Source organism: Stegodyphus dumicola, chromosome 10 (assembly GCF_044657685.1).
Source record: "Stegodyphus dumicola isolate Sdum_Otavi_A_Nest chromosome 10, ASM4465768v1".
NCBI classification, from domain to species: domain Eukaryota; kingdom Metazoa; phylum Arthropoda; class Arachnida; order Araneae; family Eresidae; genus Stegodyphus; species Stegodyphus dumicola.
In genome coordinates, this window is record NC_140777.1 from 17,649,289 (window position 1) to 17,669,583 (window position 20,295).

General features: G+C 32.4%; 1 protein-coding gene across 4 annotated transcripts in view; it reads left to right on the top strand.

The window, feature by feature from the left end:
- Positions 1–20,295, top strand: part of LOC118183299 (uncharacterized) — a 72,338-nt gene that overhangs the window by 30,181 nt on the left and 21,862 nt on the right. For 3 of the 4 annotated variants that reach the window (XM_035352781.2, XM_085824680.1, XM_085824679.1), the window contains exons 6-10: positions 431–591; positions 5,370–5,554; positions 13,983–14,139; positions 14,311–14,349; positions 17,227–17,385. In XM_035352781.2, coding sequence (XP_035208672.1) covers positions 431–591; positions 5,370–5,554; positions 13,983–14,139; positions 14,311–14,349; positions 17,227–17,385 — 701 coding nt within the window. The remainder of the gene's footprint in view (positions 1–430; positions 592–5,369; positions 5,555–13,982; positions 14,140–14,310; positions 14,350–17,226; positions 17,386–20,295) is intronic. The other variant, XM_035352782.2, reaches the window with a different exon arrangement.

Sequence of the window (20,295 nt, forward strand, 5' to 3'; positions counted from 1 at the left end):
TAATTATCGCGAATGGCCTTAGGGCATAAAATTGAAATATCTGGTAAAAATTCTATGTAATTGTATGCCAGTATTGAAAGAATCAATCTGATGGCTGCGACTTGTTTTGAAAATGAGGCATAAAAGGTTACCATCGAGGATATTCCGTTTGGCATCATTTGTACCATTATTGGCGACTTTATTGCCTGCTCCAACAAAACGGAAAAGTACCAAAAATTTAAATCGCATTGAAAATAATTTGCTTTAAATTTAGAAACACTTCTGGACTGTAAATTCAAAATCTTTAATTGAAAAAATTCCTGAAAGACATTATTTTGTGTTTAAAATGTTTTGAGATTTTTTTTAAACTTTCTTGTTTAATAGATACTTTTATGAGACTTAAAAAGTTAAACTTTTAACTGAAAAATTTGTATTTACAAAATTTTTACAGATGTAATTATTTTGAAGTAACTGAATCAGGATATTCAAGAAAGTATTGTGGAGAAAGCACCAGCGATGAGTATTTTGAATCAAAGAGTAATGTTTTATCTCTAGAGTTTCTGAAGGGATTATCAATGCGTTTTGAAGTGACTTTAAGTTTTACTGTAGAAAGTGAGTGATCTATTTTACATTTCATATTGCATACAAAAATCTTATATAGTTATATATCATCCTATCAACTATAAAACAGTCTTGAAGCAGTGTAATCTAGTTCCAGTTATAGATAAGCAAAATGTGACAACACTCTCATAACATCTGTGCTTTCATTTGATTCAACCGCAATTAATTCTCAATAATCTAGCTTGTTTCATGTTATCACTGAGGTACAGTTACAGCTATATACATAGTTTCTTTAAAGTTATTTTCTGTTTTAGGTATATGAAATAATGCAGTTAAATAAACAGAAAGTAAATAATTCAGAAATCCAGTTATGGTCTGCCATCAGCCACAACATTGTCTTTACCAAGTGCATGTTTAATTAAGTTGTATTGTTTGAGAGTTTTGAAAAAATTAGGCCACGGGCTGACCATTCTGCATCCAAACAGCATCCTACAGTGTAATTTGAGGCGTCACCGAAGTTTCAAGGTTTTCGTCTTTTACGGGAAATTTTAAAACCAGCACTTGTATCAATGTGTTTTTAACTTCTCAAGTGCTGCATTAGCCTCAGCTGACCAAGAAAACCATGCTTTCTTTCATTTCAATTTTAACAGCGTTTTGGCTATCTGTGCAAAGTCCTTTATGAATGTTTGATAATAAGAATAAATGCCCAAAAATGCTGCTAACTTTTTCATTGTGTTTGGTGGCGGGTAGTTCTTTATTGCAATTATTTTCAAATCTTCAGTTCGCATACCCCTTTCAAAAATTTTATAGCCTAGGTACTGAAGTCTCTTTTGTCTCAAATTTACATTTGGCTGCATTCACTTTTAAACCTGCATATCTTAATAGTGTTAATTTAAATCATTAATATGTACATCAATATTTTTACTAGTTACCATTATGTCATCAAGGTATGTAAAGGTAGATTTTACCAGGTCTTAATGTATGCCAGAAGGTCACCGAGGCTGCATACAAGCTGAAAGGCATTCTGAGAAAGGCATAAGTTCCTGATTTTGTTATGAAAGTAGGTTTTTTTGGACATCTTTGGGTTTCATAGCTATTTATTTTGGCACCAGATGTAGAGTCTAGTTTGCTCAGCTATTGTAAAATGTGACTAGATCTACCTAAGTGTGATACTTGTGACTTCTTGCACAGGATTGAGCAGAGCCATAGCTAGGTTTTTCAGCACCCGGGGACAAAGGAAGATTTTGTGCCTCTTTCTGTATGCCAATAGAATGGAAAATGTTTCATTCTAAAATTTCATAATGTTAATCTTGCTACGTCTGAATGCTGTGCCTCGGGATATATGTCATCCCTTTTCCTACTCTAGCTATGCCACTGGGATTGAGGAAAAGGAAGGACAAGCAGGGAAGGGTGTAAAGCTGCGTTCAGACGTGGGCGTAAAGCGCATAGAGGCATAGGGCATATAAGGGCATAAAATACAGGAACGCTGTGGAGCGCAGTGAATTGGAAGTTGATCTGTCAGCACTAGCCTTATCTTCAGGGCAGATGTTTTTATTTTATTTGGCTTATAATTCCTTACTAAATGTAGTATTTCATCTCCATGTACTTCGTCTTTGATATGATTTAAATCCAATTCCTCATCATTATAATTCGCTTCCGATAGTGAAGAAAGTGACAGAGATTATTGAAAACGAAAAATTTTCATTTGACAAATTAGTCTATATTCTTGACACAGCAATTATAGGACTTGAACAGTAGAACTTTGTAACTGAACAAGAAATTATGTCTGTTTATAGAATTAAAGAGAAAGTATTATCACATAAAACAAAGCAACTTAAACAACTTACATTGAAAGAAATGTTTAATAAAGTAAACAAATAAATATTAAGCTTTTTTTTTTTGTAAATTTTGATACCCTTTAGATCATAATTGTTCATTTCATAAATTATGGTTTCATATTTAAAATTTTATACTTTCTGCATGCCATCTTATCAGATTTAAACTGATGATCGATAATCCAGAATCGCCGAAGTCCTGACGAGTCCGGATTAACGACTTTTGACTGTATTTTTACTGTTAAAAAAAAACCCAGCAGATTCTTGATATTGATTTGATGTTTTAGTAAAATTAATTCATGAAGTTTATTTGGAAAGAAAATCAGCATTTGAAGCAAAGCAATACAATATTTCTAGCTTTTTTAATAAATTTATTCTTAAATACAAAAATAATTAAACAGGAAAAAAATCATAGTAATAATTTTCCTACTTACTATTTATAAAAAAATAGGCAGAAAGAAAGTAATAATAATAATTTACACAGAAAAAATTAAATTTTTGCAAGTATGCATTTTTTAAAGAATTTTCATAATAAAATGAAAAATATTGGATGGGATCAATCATCTACAGGATCATACATAGTGTGCATAATCCTGAGCTTAACTTTCGCTTTACGAGTTTCATCCATATTTTTCAATATAAATTGAAAAACTCATTAAAAATGCATGTCATCATCGTAGATTTCTTGCCAGGTCAACTCTTTATTTTGTTCGGATACGTTTACAACTCATTATTTTGTTCGGATACGTTTACAACTCATTATTTTGTTCGGATACGATTACAACTCATTTGGATGTGATGTGTTCCATATTAAAAAAAAAGTCGCCTTCGATGTGACAGCGAAATCGTCTAAAGAAAGCCGCTTCATTTTAGCTTCGCTCTGATTGGTCGACGCTTATCCCAAACTCGGCGTAAAGTTGAAAACTTGGAACCCTATCCCACGACCAGGATTCTGTGACGTAGCAGTGACTGATTGCCTTGGCAACGGAGCTTGGTTTTAACCACTTATGCCCTTTACGCCCTCGTCTGAACGGGGCCTAAGAGACCTTTTATTAAGGCCTTTTATTAAATACAAAATATTTAATTTGTATTTAATAAAAGGGTCTTTAATAAAAGGGCACAGACTTATGTGCTTACACGAATCACTGACCACTTGCAATGAAAACATAAAAGCTAATACATAACTAATTTAAAGGAAAGAGTAGTGTGAGACTACACAATTCAACTTAAGCTGACAGATTGATTCCGAAACTGACACTGGCAGGATGTTAACTAATGGCAAGAATGCATAGCCACTATTAATAGCTGTAGAAACTAATACACTCACAATAGCAAAATTGTGCTCTGTGTAACCTTTTCACTCCAATAGTTTACTCTTGTTTACCTTACTTCATTTACAAGCTGGCAGGAAAATGAGAATTCAGGAAGGGCTTACAAATTAAAATAACTCGTGGAAAATCCTTCAACAACTGGCCAGACCTTGTAAAAGCCCTCGCGGATTTCTTTGCTTCCAAAACTCCTAAGTTTTACCGCGATGACATCGCACAGCTAGCCACTCATTGGCAACAGGCACTGGATGTCGATAGTGATTATGTTGAGACTTAATGGTGATTATTATTTGTTTTATGACTTTTTAATTAATGCATTAATGCATTCTGTATAGAAGCGGTGTATGAGGACAATGTAGTTTTATTACAATTCAAACAAAATTAAAGTATGTGTTGAGCATTCAGTATCATACCATATTTTAGCAAAGAAACTTTGGTTTCTTTGATCAAAAGAAGATCCTTCTTTTGCTACACTTTGTCAGATTTCTCAGACTCCGTCTTCTGTGTTCTTTTCTTATGAAGATAACATGGAGTCTACATTTTCAGTCAATCAAAGCTATCCAAAATGACAGGATGATCACTGTCTGTGATTCGGTACCAGAAGAGGCATTTTACCAATGCTTTCAGGAATGCCAGGAGCATTGGAGCAGATATATGCATTCTGTTGGATTTTACTTCAAAAGGTGGTTAGGTAAAATTAAAAGAAAATTTTAAACAGAGCTACTCTTCATTTTTCACAACTTGTTTGAAGGCAGGAGTATTATTGTTTTGATTTTCAGTCATTACTTTACAGAGTTGTAACTAGGGAGAGCAAGGAGGGACGTCTGTCCCAGGGTGCAGCATCCAAGGCACTTCAAATTTATATTACAAAATTTTAGACTGAAAATGTTTTTCATTCTTGGCAAACAAAAAAGGGGTATATAATCTTCAGCTGTCCCCAGGCACTGAAAACCTTAGCCATGGCTCTGAAGCAGAAGGATGCATTTGGTGAACTTTCTCAGGGAAAGTGTCTCGTATCCACATTATACAAAGGGAAAGCCACGAAAATGGCAATACGAGCAACCCATTTGCCTGGATTTGAACTGAGGTGAACTACTATTGTTAGGATCGAAAGGAGGAGTTTCATTAATCTGTAAGGAATTTTCTCCTTTACCCATGTGCTTGGAAACTCTAGTTATGGTTCTGTGACTTTTATGCTATTTTTACTTGCATAGTTTACTATCCTTCCATACTTGGTACACATTGCTATGGTAAATTAAAAAAATTTCTAATTTTGAAATGTTTCAGAGAAATTATACACGTAAACATGCTATTTTTTTTTAAATCTAAACCAACTTCTTTTTCTTTAACCCCTTCTTTCAGAAATGATATATGCAATGTAGTTTTCCCTTCCTGAATTGCATATTGCACAGTAAATGAAAGGGGAGATAGTTATCTGGGTAAATTTGGTAGTTTAATTTGATGAATGTAATCAGATGCTTTTTGAGAAATTCTGTGTTCAGTATCCTATATAGTTGCATTTATGTTGAGCACAGATTGAATACAGTTTTTGTCTTATTATGGTAATTTATTTTTGAACTGTTTGTATTAACATATTTGCTTGTTTATTGAGTACTAGCAAGCAATTCTTTTTTCAAGCTTTGGAAAGTTTATTTCTCTTTCATAGGAAACTCGTATATTAGAACTGGATCTTCTATAAATCATCACTTTCAATATATTGAGACTCCATATTTTCCAAATGCATACCAAAATAATTATGCTGCAGAATATCTCTTACAAGCAGATGATCTTAATGATCATGTTGTTCTACTCTTTCTGGACTTTCAAATTGCGCCAGGATCTTTCGTTGAGGTAATAACTTATTGATATTTTGAAATATCTAACTAAAATTGTTTTATTTTTTGTTCGATGTATTATTTGGTAATTTTCATATATACCCTCATTTTGATTCTATATATGTATATCTTTACATGTCTGTATTTAATGAGAATATGTGTAGGCTTTAAGTGGGAAAAAATAATTTTAAAATTTCATCCTAAGCATTTCTGGAGTTTTGGGACTTGTCTTTGATGAGATTATGTTAAATTTTCAAATTTTTATTCCAAGTGGAAGATGGTGCTCAGTAATACCATAGTTTAAACATTTAATAAAAATTTCTAATTTTCTTTAAATGTAAAGCAAATGGGATGGATTTTTGTAAATATTTCATTTATTTGTAAATAATACTTCATGTTCCCTTTAAATATGTTGTAAACATTTTTTAGCATCTCTAATTGCCAAAATTGAAATTTATACTATTTAAATGTATCAGTTAAAAGATATGTCATTATTTTAACAGTACTGTAATGTACTTTAACTTGCAATGTTGATCATTGTTGGTAAAGAACTGCCTAGAAGGATTTCTGAAGTGGAAAAGAAAAGAGGAGAAAATAATATGCAAGGCAACAGTTGCCTGATCATAAGCATAAAATTCATTCTATTCATGTGCTTCCCTCTTACAACTGAGTTACGTTTCAGATGATCATTCATACTATGAATTAATTTGTAAAATGTTATAAAGTTTACAATGCATATATCCTAAAGATGTTTGTGAGTTAAAAGGTATAAATACTTAAGACACAATAACGTGCCGAACAAATACTAATTCGGAAGTCAAACAACAAAAATCAGCGTTATATTTTCAAATTTTCACAGGACTAGTTTGGATGGTTTTACTGAACCACCATCCTCAGCTGCAAAAGTGCAAATGAACGAGATGGGCTACAATGATCAGATAAGAAAGCCTGGACAGAAAATAAGCTAGTGGCGCCATCTGTTGATGAAACCAGAACTAAAACATAATTTCTTTAAAGGCCGAAGGCAAAGATGGATTGGAATTAGGATCGTTAACTAGAACAAAGATTTTTTTGAATGTGAAATTCCTCTAGGAAATCCAGTTCTCCAATGGAAGATGTTTTTTGAATAATTTTGGCAGCAGAAAAATTGCAAGTGTGATTTTCGGACCAACAATGTTGGGCAATAGAAGACTTCTGTGTTTTTTTTTCTAACATATGCCTCATGCTATCCTTGACGCGAAATTTTAAGGCTCTCATAGTATGGCCAATGTAAATTAAACCACATTGGCAAGGAATCCTATAAATACCCCAGGAATTCATATCCGGAATGGGGTCCTTGAGTATGGAACTCGGAATTTTATTGATGGGAGAATAAACGACCCGAAAGTTAAATTTCTGCAAAATATGCTCAACTTTATAGCTAATTGATGGAAAGAAGGGAATGGCAACAGAATTTTTATAATCTCCTAAAACAAGAGTATGCCTTTTAGTGTGTTGAGATGAGAATCTTTTAATGTTGGGTGAAAAGCCTCTGTCAATAGCTATTGCTTTTAAATAATAGTTAATAATGATTAGTTCTTCATCAAGGGATAGTTTGGAGGAGCAAACTTGAAGAGCACGGAAGACATAGGAATAAAGTGAAGGTAACTTTAAACTTTTAACTCTGAAACTTTAACTTTAGTCTAAACTCTTTAACTTTACTCTTTAAACTGCAAGCTTGCCTTACTTCGGTCCATCATAAGAAATATACGTCAACAAATGTCCAAAATTGAACATGAGCTCTATAAGCTTCATCTGGAAATCGCTAATTCATATCCAAAATTCACTGCTCTTGAACAAAAGTCTTGCTCTAGAACGGAGAATGCAGTTAACCGTCATAAAAACACCCTTGCAGTTAAATTCGAAAAACTTCTTTTTCAGTCTTCCAGTTCAAGTAGTTCAAAAAATCTTTCCATTGTAAACATTAAGCCAATAGTTAATATTTCTAATATTAGTTTATCAGAACAAGTGAGAATTCTAAAATATAATTTTAACTTCTCATAAACCTGTAAACCCTCGATTCCAAAGATTTTGGCTCCTATCGAAAAAGCTTTCAAGTTCAGTAAAGTTTCAGATTCACAGAAAGAAATGATTAGGCATTTTACCGCTCATAATGTGAAATTCAATAATAAACCTTTGAAACCAAATTTAACTGTGAGAGAAGAAGCTACAATGTGCAAAATTCATTCTAATCCGGATATTATCATTTCAAAGGCCGACAAAGGTGGCCAGATAGTTGTCATGGATAAGAACACTTACATTGATGGTGTCACTAAACTCTTAAACTAAGGACCATATAATCTGATTCGTAAAGATCCTTCACCTTCGGACCTGTCAAAAGTAAAAACTGCAATCAAATCTTCACAAATCATTTCAAGCAACTTAAAACATTCGCTTATCCCATCTGTTGCGAACTGTGCCATATTATATGCTCTTCTCAAAATTCATAAAAGTGGTACTCCTTTCCACCCTAGTGTATCAAATTTAGGTACTGCCTCGTATCCATTAGCTAAATATTTAGTTTCTAGATTTTCAACTCTATTTGACAATAACATTTACACCATGAAAAATTCAATAGAGTTTGTAAAAAAGGTTAAAAACATTTCTCCTAGAAATTTACTCATGATTTCTTTTGATGTAAAATCATTATTCACCAATATTCCAGTGGAGGGTGCATTAAGATGCCTAGAAACCAGACTTCTCGAATTTCATTTCTCTTGTATCGAAATTGATGAGCTAATTTCTCTCACTCAACTCTGTTTGAAACAAACACATTTTGTTTTCCAAAATAAATATTACAAGCAAACGGGGATTAGCCATGGGAAGCCACCTCAGTCCCATCCTGGCTGATATCTACATGCATTATTATGAATCAAAATTGTTTGAAACTTTAAACTTCCCGGTATGGTTCCACTACGTAGACGATACGTTTACCCTGTTTGAAGGTAATAAAGATGATTTAAATAAAGTTCTTTCAACAATGAATTCTATTTTGATCCTGCTGTTCAGTTCACTTTTGAACTTGAGACATGCAATTCTCTTCCGTTTCTCAACATTCTGGTCACATGTAACACATCCAACTTCAGTACTACGGTTTACTATAAACCGTCATCGGTTTGCCTTCCACCACACTTTTAAATCATGTCATCCGACTAAACAAAAGTTAGCTTCATTTTATTACTATGTTTTTTTGTGCTCTTCAAGTTTGCTCTTCCAAACTATCCCTTGATGAAGAACTAAATTATTTAAAAGTAATAGCTATTGACAGGGGCTTTTCACCCAACATTATTAATCAAGCAGTTAAAAAATTTTCATCTCAACACACTAAAAGGCACACTCTTGTTTTAGGAGATCATAAAAATTCTATTGTCATTCCCTTCTTTCCATCAATTAGCTATAAAGTTGCGCATATTTTGCATAAATTTAACTTTCGGGTAGTTTATTCTTCCATCAATAAAATTCAGAGTTCCATACTGAAGGACCCCATTCCGGATATGAATTCCTGGGGTATTTATAGGATTCCTTGCCAATGTGGTTTAATTTGCATTGGCCAAACTATAAGGGCCTTAAAATTTAGCGTCAAGGATAGCATGAGGCATATGTTAGAAAAAATGAAACACAGAAGTCTTCTGTTGCCTACATTGTTGGTCCGAAAATCACACTTGCAATTTTTCTGCTGCCAAAATTATTAAAAAAACATCTTTCATTGGAGAACTGGATTTTCTAGAGGGATTTAACATTCAAAAAAATTTCTGTTCTAGTTAACGATCCTAATTCCTATCCATCTTTGCCTTCAGCCTTTAAAGAAATTGTTTTAGTTCTGGTTTCATCAACAGATGACACCACTAGTTTATTTTCTGTTCAGGCTTTCTTATCTGATCATTGTAGCCTATCTCGTTCATTTGCGCTTTTGCAGCTGAGGATGGTGGTTCAGTAAAACCATCCAAACTAGTCCTGTGAAAATTTGAAAATATAACGCTGATTTTTGTTGTTTGACTTCTGAATTAGTATTTGTTCGCCATGTTATTGTGTCTTAAGTATTTATACCTTTTAACTCACAAACATCTTTAGGATATGTGCATTGTAAACTTTATAACATTTTACAAATTAATTCATAGTTTGAATGATAATATGAAATGCAACTCAGTTTGTAAGAGGGAAGCACATGAATAGAATGAATTTTGTGCTTATGATCAGGCAACTGTTGCCTTGCATATTATTTTCTCCTCTTCTCTTTTCCACTTCAGAAATCCTTCTAGGCAGTTCTTTACCAACAATGATCAACATTGCCAGTTAAAGTACGAAAGGTAAAGGAAACTTTATGAAGACTTAGCTACAAGAAGTACGTGTAAAGAATACATGGGATTAAAATAACAGACAACTGTATTGTGAATACCCTTCAAGCAGGCTACACAGACAAGAACTTGTTTGATGAGAGCTCTTTTGCTCAACAGGAGAGGCTAAGGGCCAACGGTTTTAAAGAAAATGAAGTCATAAAAAATTCAGGCTGGAATTTGTGATTTAGAGATTTATGATGATGATCCAGAAGACATGGCTATATAAGAATAAATGATTTTGTTCGTTTTTGAATGTTTCTTCAACCTGAGTAAATGTATTTCTTGAATTTGAGGAAATGTTTCTTGAACATGAGCAAATGTTAATTATTGTGCATGAAAAATAAGACATTCTCTGAAAATAAGCCATAGCTTGCTTTTTTCAGTGAAAATTAATATAAGAGTGTGTCTTATTTTCTGGGAAACATGATATTACAATAGCATTTATGGTATCTCTCTGAAGAGTGAATGGGTCTTGCTATTTTGTCTTGCAAAAGTTCCAGATTTTGATAAAAGGTTATCAGTAATATGGCTTCTGTCGAATCAAAGCCATTAATGGTACAAGACAGCCCAGTTCCTCTCAGAGATAAGCCAGGCTTTAGGTTATGTCATTTGCTACTTCAAGAGCACCCTTTCATGAATGAAGATTTAATTCATATATTTAGCTTTTGAACTACAGTGGAAGGAAAGCAAAGACTTGGGAGTATTAAAAAATCTAAAAGTGCTGAATAATGCAACTGAGCAAAGTATTAATTTGTTTAAGGACTTGGAATGCTAACTAAAAATGAAGTAAAATAGTTTTTAATGAAAGCTATTTACTAGAAAAGTTTCTTCAGGGAAGAGACAAAATTCTGCAAGTATTCAGATTTTAATGTTGCACCAGAGGGTTTGTTAAGGTTATTTTTATGCTCTCCCTGAGCTCCCAGTTTACTTACTAGTTTCCTGTTGGACTCACTACTGCTAACAGAGCTTTTTTTCGTCTTTTTAGTTTTATTAATTTTATTATTAAACACACTTACTTTGGATTTGGACCACATAAAATTCAGCAAAGAAATAACAATTTTTAAAACTAGCATATCTTTAGAATTCCTGATAGTGCTAAGCCAACGTTTTTTAGCTCAAAAGTATTGCATATTATTCTTATACAACTTTATCTTCACTTTCTTCACCACATAAAATCAATTGCAAAGTACTTAAAAAGTATGTTTGAGGCTGATGTAACTGTATAGAAATTCCTATGGAATTTTATAGGTAATTATAAAACCTCTAAAGCTTTCATAGAACAGAATTCTATAAAAATGTTGCATAGCGAATATCTACAGGAATTTATAAAGCAGTGGTCTCAAACTGTAAGCCACATGTAGCTCATGAATACACTTCAATTGTTCAATTATGTATTTGTTGTTAATGCTGTACGTAGATTTATGTACAGTGCAAATTCATTGTATAGCCGATTACAATGTAGTGTTTATTAGGAGAATAGGAAATCACTAGGAGTCATTACATTTCAATTGAGTTCAAACCTAGCAATGGCACATAACGAAAAGTGCACATGTAACGCGTATAAAAGCACTCTGAGAGACTTGCAAAAGATAAAAGAAGATATTAATCATAACATCACGGTGACAATATGAACAATAAAGACAAAGGTACAGACATAGAATAAGTTGTCATTTTTTATTCTCATGTTTGGAAAGTTTTATATTTTTAAAGTTTTTGTTGAGCACATTATTTAGTGGTTCATTTAATATATTGAAATTATTTGAAATAAATGTCAGTTCAAAAATTCAGTATTAACCTGTTAGTAGGTTTGAATTACAAAGTATTAACCAACAGAAACCTCTTACAGATAGAAAATAAACATTACAGATCTGAATATTTTCTTTTGTACTATTATTATTGTTTATACTTATTGTTATTTATGTATGTTTTGAGAAATATTCAGCAAAAATTAAAAGTATGTTTAATTTTAGTTATAGTTTGTTAAAATAAAAAATTCTGGCTCATCATTTGCTTTCAGGTTGTGTGTTCGGCTGCACAACAATCACAACAATTTGAGTTTGAGACCTGCGCTTTATAAACTGCTATTATACAGGAATCTGCAAAATTTTCAAACTTTAATCAAAGCAGATTTTCAGTTTCTGATGTACTATATAGGACACAGAAGAACAAAAACAATTTTTTTTATTCATAAGTGTTAAATAATTTTTAAATGGAATTTTTTTCCCCTTTCTCTTCTAGCTGAATGATTTTTAGCTTCTAGATTTAAGTAACATTTTGGGTAATTTTTTTTTATATGGTATTATTTATACGAGGGTTGGGGCAAAAGTCATGGCAACTATTTTTTTTTTCTTGTAGATATGTGAATGGATCACAAAACATATATGTGTCATGTGGAAGTTCTGCAGGCATAGTGTGTATGCAGAACGACAGATGGCTCTGTGATAGCGAGAGTTCTGAAATCAGTCAGTTGGTGAGTGTCGTGCGAGATGGAAATAACTAGTGCTGAACAGCGCGCTTACATCAAAATAGCCGTTCTCCAAGGAAGAAATGCGATGGAATGTCACAGTGAATTAGTAGAAGCCCTTGGGTATAATGCCCTACAATATCATACAGTAGCATGGTGGGTAAGAAAGTTTCAGCAAGGAGGTTTGTCAACCAGTGATGAGCAACGTTCGGGATGACCGGTGAGTGTGCTGTCATCAAGCACCTCATGGATGAAGACAAACGATGGACGTTACTGGAATTAGAGAGGGCATGTGGTATCGAGAAACGCACCATCCACGGGATATTGCATAATGAGCTACAGCTACACAAAATCGTTTCGTGGTGGGTACCGCATGCACTGACGGAAGTTCAAAGGTGGGTGTGCTATGCAATATGCTCCGACCACTTTGCACACTGGCAACAGGATAATGATCAATTCTTTTCATGAATAATCGCCATCGATGAATTTTGGGCCAGGGCATACAAACTAGAACTGAAATGTCGGTCCACGGAGTGGCGACATCCTGGATCACCAAGGCAGCAGAAGGTCCGTCAGAATCCTTTCCCAGTCAAATTTATGGTGATCTTCGTGTATGATGTCAGGGGTGTCATTGTTTGCCACTTTGTTCCTCATGGCAGAACAGAGACCGCACGGTACTACAGGGACTCATGTCGACTTAATGTGTATTGTGTTATCATTCTTTTGCACGGTGAAGGCCATGTTGCCCTGTATACTACTGTAATAAATTCGTGTGTTATGATATTTCAGTGCTATTCATTGTCCATACATGTAGTTAAGACCTTGTTGCCTCAACCTACGTATATACAAAAATCAAGTTTTGCAAAAGCATAAAATAAATTTAAACAAGATGCTCAAGTAAGGATGCCATTTTTGTATGCATTGTTCTTTTGTTGTATTCCAATGGTTTTTATAAACAAATTGTGATGTATTTTACCTTAAACTTAGTTTTAAATTATGAGTTTGTGGAATTTGCCAACAATGGAAGAAACTTCGATAAAATTTTTATTGGAATACATAATTTTGTTGAAAATTTTCAAAAAGGAGCGATGGGGAAATATTTCCTAGGTAGCTGCTATTGCCAAGGATTGCACAAAGCCGAGTCTGCACAATTCTCAGATTTTTTTTTAAGTGAAAATAGATTGCTGTGTACTTCGAAAAAAGAATAGCACAAAAAATTTACAAAAAGATTTGAAGAATGTGTTTTATTTTTTAATGTATCATTAATTCTTGTTTTATAATTCAAATTTGTATTTTAAATTGCTGAAGTGTTTTCTTTCCATATGTTGATAATGTTTACTGTCTTACGATAAATATCGATGGTATGGGAATCTTTCTGAAAAAGGTGAGAATTACCAACTTGCATCCAATAAGTAACTTTTACCTTTAAGTTTGTAGAAAATCGCCAAAATACGCCAGGGTGGTAGTGTTTATTCGTAGGTACCAATAAATATGTATATGTTTTTCCTTATTTCTCAATATTAACTAGTTAATTATATTATGCATTATAATGTTGCAAATATTTATGTTTACATCATGTCATTAATTACTTGTTTTTTTCACAGATTGTTGGTCATAATGGAACTCGTCCATTTCGATTTTATGGAGATATATTTCGTCCACCTTTCATTGTGTCTGAAACACACAGATTAAATTTACGTTTTGAAGCCAACAATCAACTTGCGAGACTTGGTTTTCGGGCTCTGTATTCATTTGTAAAAGGTTTGCATTTTTTTCCAAATATATAATGCTATTTTATTAAGTGCTTTAGAAATTATAAACTTGCATTCTTTGAAATTCTGAAGTTTTGTTTTAAAAAGCTCAAATAAAAATAAGTATATTTAAAAAATTTAGTTTATACTGAATATTATAATTTTTTTTTTTTTATCTTAGGTAAAATTTCTGAAGTCGAAAAGCCTTTCACAGGTAATTGTAAGTTTCGAGTTTGATTTCAAACACACAAAAAAAAATCTCATATTTGGTATGGTAGGAATGGTTTTTGCAGCATTTGAAAGGCTTTACATTTGAGGCAGTAAAAAATGCTTAAGGAATGAAAGAAAAAGAATTTGAATGAATTTATTTCTATTTCGCGTGAACTTGACATTTGGTAATCATAATTTATGTTTGTTATAAAGTTAATGGAATAATTAAAGGAAAATTAAGGACTGCATTGAAATTTGGCAAAATATCATGCATTAGTTAAGTATCATCAAACTGTTAAAAATATTAGAATTTTATCTAACAACTAGGGCTATACATTTGACTGACTGGTGCATTTCCTTGTCTTATTAGATTATTCATAAACTGCATTTTTCTGTTATCTTTAATGCATAGTCTTAAATTAAAAAATCTGTAACAGCTTATGTCAAGCAAATAAAAAAAAATTCAGTTGCATTTTTTGACATTATCAAAAAATCAAAAACAGAACATTTTAATTTTTATGTTTATCACTATCAAAAACAGAACAGAATTATTTTCTAGGTTTTCGTTTGGGTATTTAATATTTTGTGCCTAATTTAACTGTGTGACAGCAGTTATGGTGTTGAATATTTTATATTTTCTTGTTATTGGGAATAATGGAATTACAAAGGCTTTTAGTTTTTGATCATCTAATTATTTTTAAAGAACCAAGGAAAAGTTAAGAAAATAAAGGGCATTCTTGTAGATGCCCCCTGCAGAAAGGTTTAGACATTTATTTACTTGTTGGTTTTGATAATGGCTATCAGATTTTATTTTTATAGTATTAAAATAATTCAAACATATTTATATACCTTCTGAAATTTGACTTGAAGCATATTAATCATTAGATTTTCTTTTTCCATCTGATAAAAACTATTTATTTATCAGATGGATTGTAACAGTTTTACATCAAACTTTTGATTATCTGTAGGAGGATTATCTGTGCATTGTTTTTAAAAGGAAAAAAGTTGTATATACATGTATTCATACATGAAAATGATGAAAAACTTTTCAGTAAATGCCCTTGTTTAGGCTTACAATGAAGTTCAAAACTTAATCTAATTCATGCTTGGCTTTTCTTTTTACTTTTAATGCATAGCCTGTGTCTGAATAATTAAGTAAATATGCAGCAGCTTAAGTTAAGCAAATGTTAAAAATCCCATCAGGCTGCAGCTTGGAATTATCAAACAGAACATAGCTATTTAGTTTTCCTCTGATATTCTAGGTCTGACAATTTCCTGATCTGTTCTCTGATCACTGATACTGCAAAAGATGAAAATTCTGCACATGAAATATGTAACTGCATTGAATCTTGTTAAAATTATTTTTGTTGTGCAAAGTAAAAGTTCAAAAAGGGAGAAAATGGGTTAACTTTGCCAAGACAGCATCTATTCTAAAAAATTTTATTAGACCAAACTGTCTTGGAATGTAGTAATTCAAAAAGAGCTAGTAAAAGAAGAAAATTAAGATAACCATAGTTAAGTACTGAACTAAGACAAGTTCTTAGAATGAGTTAATATAATATGCTAGAGTTTAGTTAGTTTTAAATGCTAGCATGATTTTCCTGAAACTTTTAATACATAAAACTGGAAATCTATATAAACATTATCTTCAATTTAATTTTAAATACTGTACTCTTTCTCTAAAACTTTTAAACTAAACTTTAAAACTAGTATATGCTTTCCTTAAAACCTCTTAAAGGGTTCATTTTTTAACTGATAAAATTGTATTTATGCAAGGTCTTGCATGTGTTGGTCATGCATAACCCTACATTAATTAGAACAAATAGCTGAGAGTTTGGTGTTTTCTTTAGTGAAAGTTTTTTATGCTGTCAGTGTAATTTTAACGCATGAAACTTAAAGTATCAAATCTGTTAAGCCTGATACACTTACATTTTTTAATTTAGTAGCCCAAAAGTGCTGTTAGTCTTGATATACAGTTTTGCATTTCACTGTAATGTGTTGTTTCACTTTTCATTCGAGTCTGTTGCTATTTGATGAAATGTAAGGGATTTTATCTTCGAACTAAATCTGTTTGTTACCAACTGATAAACAGTCTTAAATATTATTTTTTTTTTTACTTTTGGATTCAAAAGGGCCCACCAGCCGCCGAGCGGTAAAGTAGCTGAACACTGGTAGTTCAGTCTGAGGTTCGAATACTGCAAACGGGCTGGCTGCATGGGTGTTTTCGTGGTTTTCCCCATGTGTAACGTGTATACGAGCCAGTTTTCCTTAGAAAGTCCTTCACGAAGGCATTCCTTCCCTTAGGCAGATAGCCCTAGTGTGCTTTGCCATAATTAAGTACACCACACTTGGATTCAAAAGGTTGATTTGAGTAAAAATGCATTTCATTTATAGTATATTTAATTAAAATTTCCAATATTTTCAGGGAATGATGTTCTATTTTTTCATTTCTCAAATATACAGATGTTGTAGAATGCTGCCATGTTAGTATAAATGTTTATTCATCTAGCATCCTCTAAAAATGTCTCAGGTCACCATCTGGGCCATCTGTATCAATATTCTCTACTGATAAACCATATTAAACTTTAAGAGTCCTTTTGGGCAATTGTTAAAATCTGAATGCTTTCAGATTTTGTTTGTGTATTTATTATTATTATTTTTTTTAATTTGCAGTGGCTCATATTTGCTTTTGGATACTTGTATTTTTGAAATGTATTTATTTACATAGGTGTTGTACTAAATACTGAAACACAGACTTCAATTTTTTTTCTAATGTATTAATTTATTTTTGGCATTGTTTTTGCAATATTAATTGTGAATAATTCTTACTTCTACTTTTTAAACATTTTTTTAATTATCTGTAATAACATTTATATCTTTACTGTAGCTTGTGGAGGTTTTGAGAATGGATATGGAGGGTCTCTCTTTATACCAGTTCAACAGGATTATCAACTATATGACTGCATATGGCATGTAATCTATCCTTTCTTGCCACATACCACATCACACTTTTTATCTGTTTTACTGTTATCTTTAGAAAATATTGGTAAGTAAATTTTCAGGATTTTAATATTTTCCTTACCTAAAAATAGCCATACCATCCTTCCTTACCCATACTTTTCTTTTTATATGAAATTGTTTTTGAATTTATTATATACAGGATGATTAAAAAATAGGTAGTTATCTTCTGTAGTGGACTCTGTGAGAGAAAATGGCATTAGCGCAATTTGGGCTTAAGAAAGTGGAGTTTGTTGTCATATTATAAATATCCACGACAAAGGAAAGTGATTTCTATGATGAACAATAGATATGATTTCTATGATGAAATAGGCTATTCATTCAATATCTGTGTAACACAAGTTTTTTAACATATACAAATATGAGAAATTTAATATAAATTAGTATTCACTATAGTGTTTAATACAAATTTGCTAGCAATTTAGAAAAAAATGGACACATACCAGGAAATTCACTTTTTACAGATCTTTTCTGATGGCCACAGTTCAGCAGTTGCTATTAATAATGCCTCAAACAACAACTATAGCTTCTTTTTCGATTGATGGGAGTTTTAAAAAGTAAGCGTAATGAGTATTTTACAGTTAAGAAAACCCTATATTAACATAATGCAATTATGAAAAATTGATTATGGATTGCTAACCATTTATTTCTCACACCTGTAGAGATTGGTAACTGCTTTTTTGTAGATGCAGAGATCGATAACTTCGTATTTCTCACCAGTGCGAAAATGTGGCAAATTCATTCTCTTACTTGAGTCCCTACAGAAGACAAGACTCAATATCTGACAAATGGCCAAATTAAGCATATTTCCCATTCAAATTTGGAGCAATATGCATCACTACTCAAATGTGGATGACATTCATTTTATGCAGATGGAAATGGAATAGCTGCTGAAAAGAACCACATGTGGGTTTTCAGTCAACCAGATGCATGTATTCTGGGAGTTGACACATCCAGACAAGTGAAACCGAGCTTCATCTGTGAACCATGTCATCTCTAGAATGCTGGGGATACAGTTGATGAACAACGAGAGCCACTCGCAACAGTGCACTGGCTTCGCCTTATCTGGATCTTGCAATTCCTCACCCTTATTACTAAGGGCATAGTTAGAGGGGGGCATCTGTCCCCGGGTGCAGAATCCAAGGGGCGCCAAACTGATGTTACAACATTTTAAAATTAAATGTTTTCCATCCTTGGCAAGCAGTAGGGGGCGCGAAATCTTCAGTTGTCCCTGGGCGCTGAAAACCGTAGCTATGACTCTGCTTATTACTTTGTACAGTGTCATTCTGGATGATTTAGCAGCTCTCTTCGTGGAATGTCACGATTTTCATTATTTTGTATTTCTTCTATTTTTTGGCAATGCACATAATAAAACGGACAGGCCATTAAATTTTCATCCTTCCTGAATCTTTTGCAGCAGACCGCATTCAAATCGGGTACATTTTAACGAAACTACAGTCCAGTGAAATAGGTCAGTTCTAAAACAATCACCCTGTATTTTAGCTGCAGACTCATAGATTAAATGGACACTGGCGACTTCTGCATTTGTGTGTAGCAATACATGCCTCTCGAAATACGTAATGGAAAGTGACGATTTATCCCAGGAGAAAACTTTTCTGTGCATTTAACAGCATCTTACGTACCTCAACAGGCCATTTCGGTCACCTCCATTACAAAATCTGATTTTTGTCGATCTGCCTTTACATTTTTGCCAGATATTATTAAATCATCCTCTATATGCAAGTTTTAAAAAAGCTGTGCTGTTTTACTGTTACTATAGTATCTTATCAGCAGAAAATGCATTTGACTAAACATTTTTATTTTATACTTTTACATATTGTTTTAAATTAAGTATCAAAAATACTTTTTACTTACAGCAAGTTAAATATTGTAAAACTTTCTTGGAGTTAATTTGATATCTAAACAGAAATTAATATTTTTCTGTTTTCTACAATATAGTGATATTTTTTTTTTTAACTCGAAACATGAACAACTAATATTAACTCTTTTGGTTTAAAATTTATTTGCTGTGTGTGTTTATAAACAGGAGATTAAAAATTTATTTTAAGAGTTCAAATAGGTTGCTGCGTAGTTGTTTGGATGATTATATTATTTGGGTAGGCAAAGAAATATATTTTTTGTCACGTATATTCAAAATTGTATATGTATTTTTTGTTTTTAAAAGGAACTTAAATATAATTAAATGTAGCATAGCTTATTTTGAATGAAATGTAGCATAGCTTATTTTGAATTTTAATTATAAATTTCATCACAAGAGGAATTAAAAGTTAATAAGTCATGATGTGAAAAATCATTCAGTATATATTTTTAACTTAAAATTTAAGCAAGCGCAATTACAGGTAGAAGTGGGCGGAATACCAGAATTTAATCATTGCTTGCACAGGTATACTCCTGCCACACTAACTGCAGTTCCAGACATTTTTGTTACACTTTCAGGTCACTACACAGGTAATCATATATATGCCAGCATAGCATTAGAACTATTGTCTCAGTGATGATGATATTGTAACAAAAGGTGTAATGCACATTTTTGGTAGCTGAATTTGAAGTCTACGTTTGTAATTGCAAAGGAAATTAAATGTAGATCCTTCTGGATCAAAACTCCTTCTTTTAATTGGACAACACTTTAGATAAGTTTTTTAAAGATGGAAGTTCTTTTTTCAGAGCTTTGAATCATCTTTAAGACTTATTATCTCGCATGAAACCATGCATAAAAAATTAGATAGATCAAATCGGATAGTGAGACTTGCCAGCTAATGTGCTAAAACCCTCCACTGTCTGACCCTCTCATCATTGGTACAAAAATTCTTTGAACTAGTTTCAGTTATGAGTTGTTTTGCCAGCTATGTATGCTGTTTGTATGTTTTACTTGCTGAGATGACCAACTGTGCGAATAATTATTCTAATTTCTCTAGTT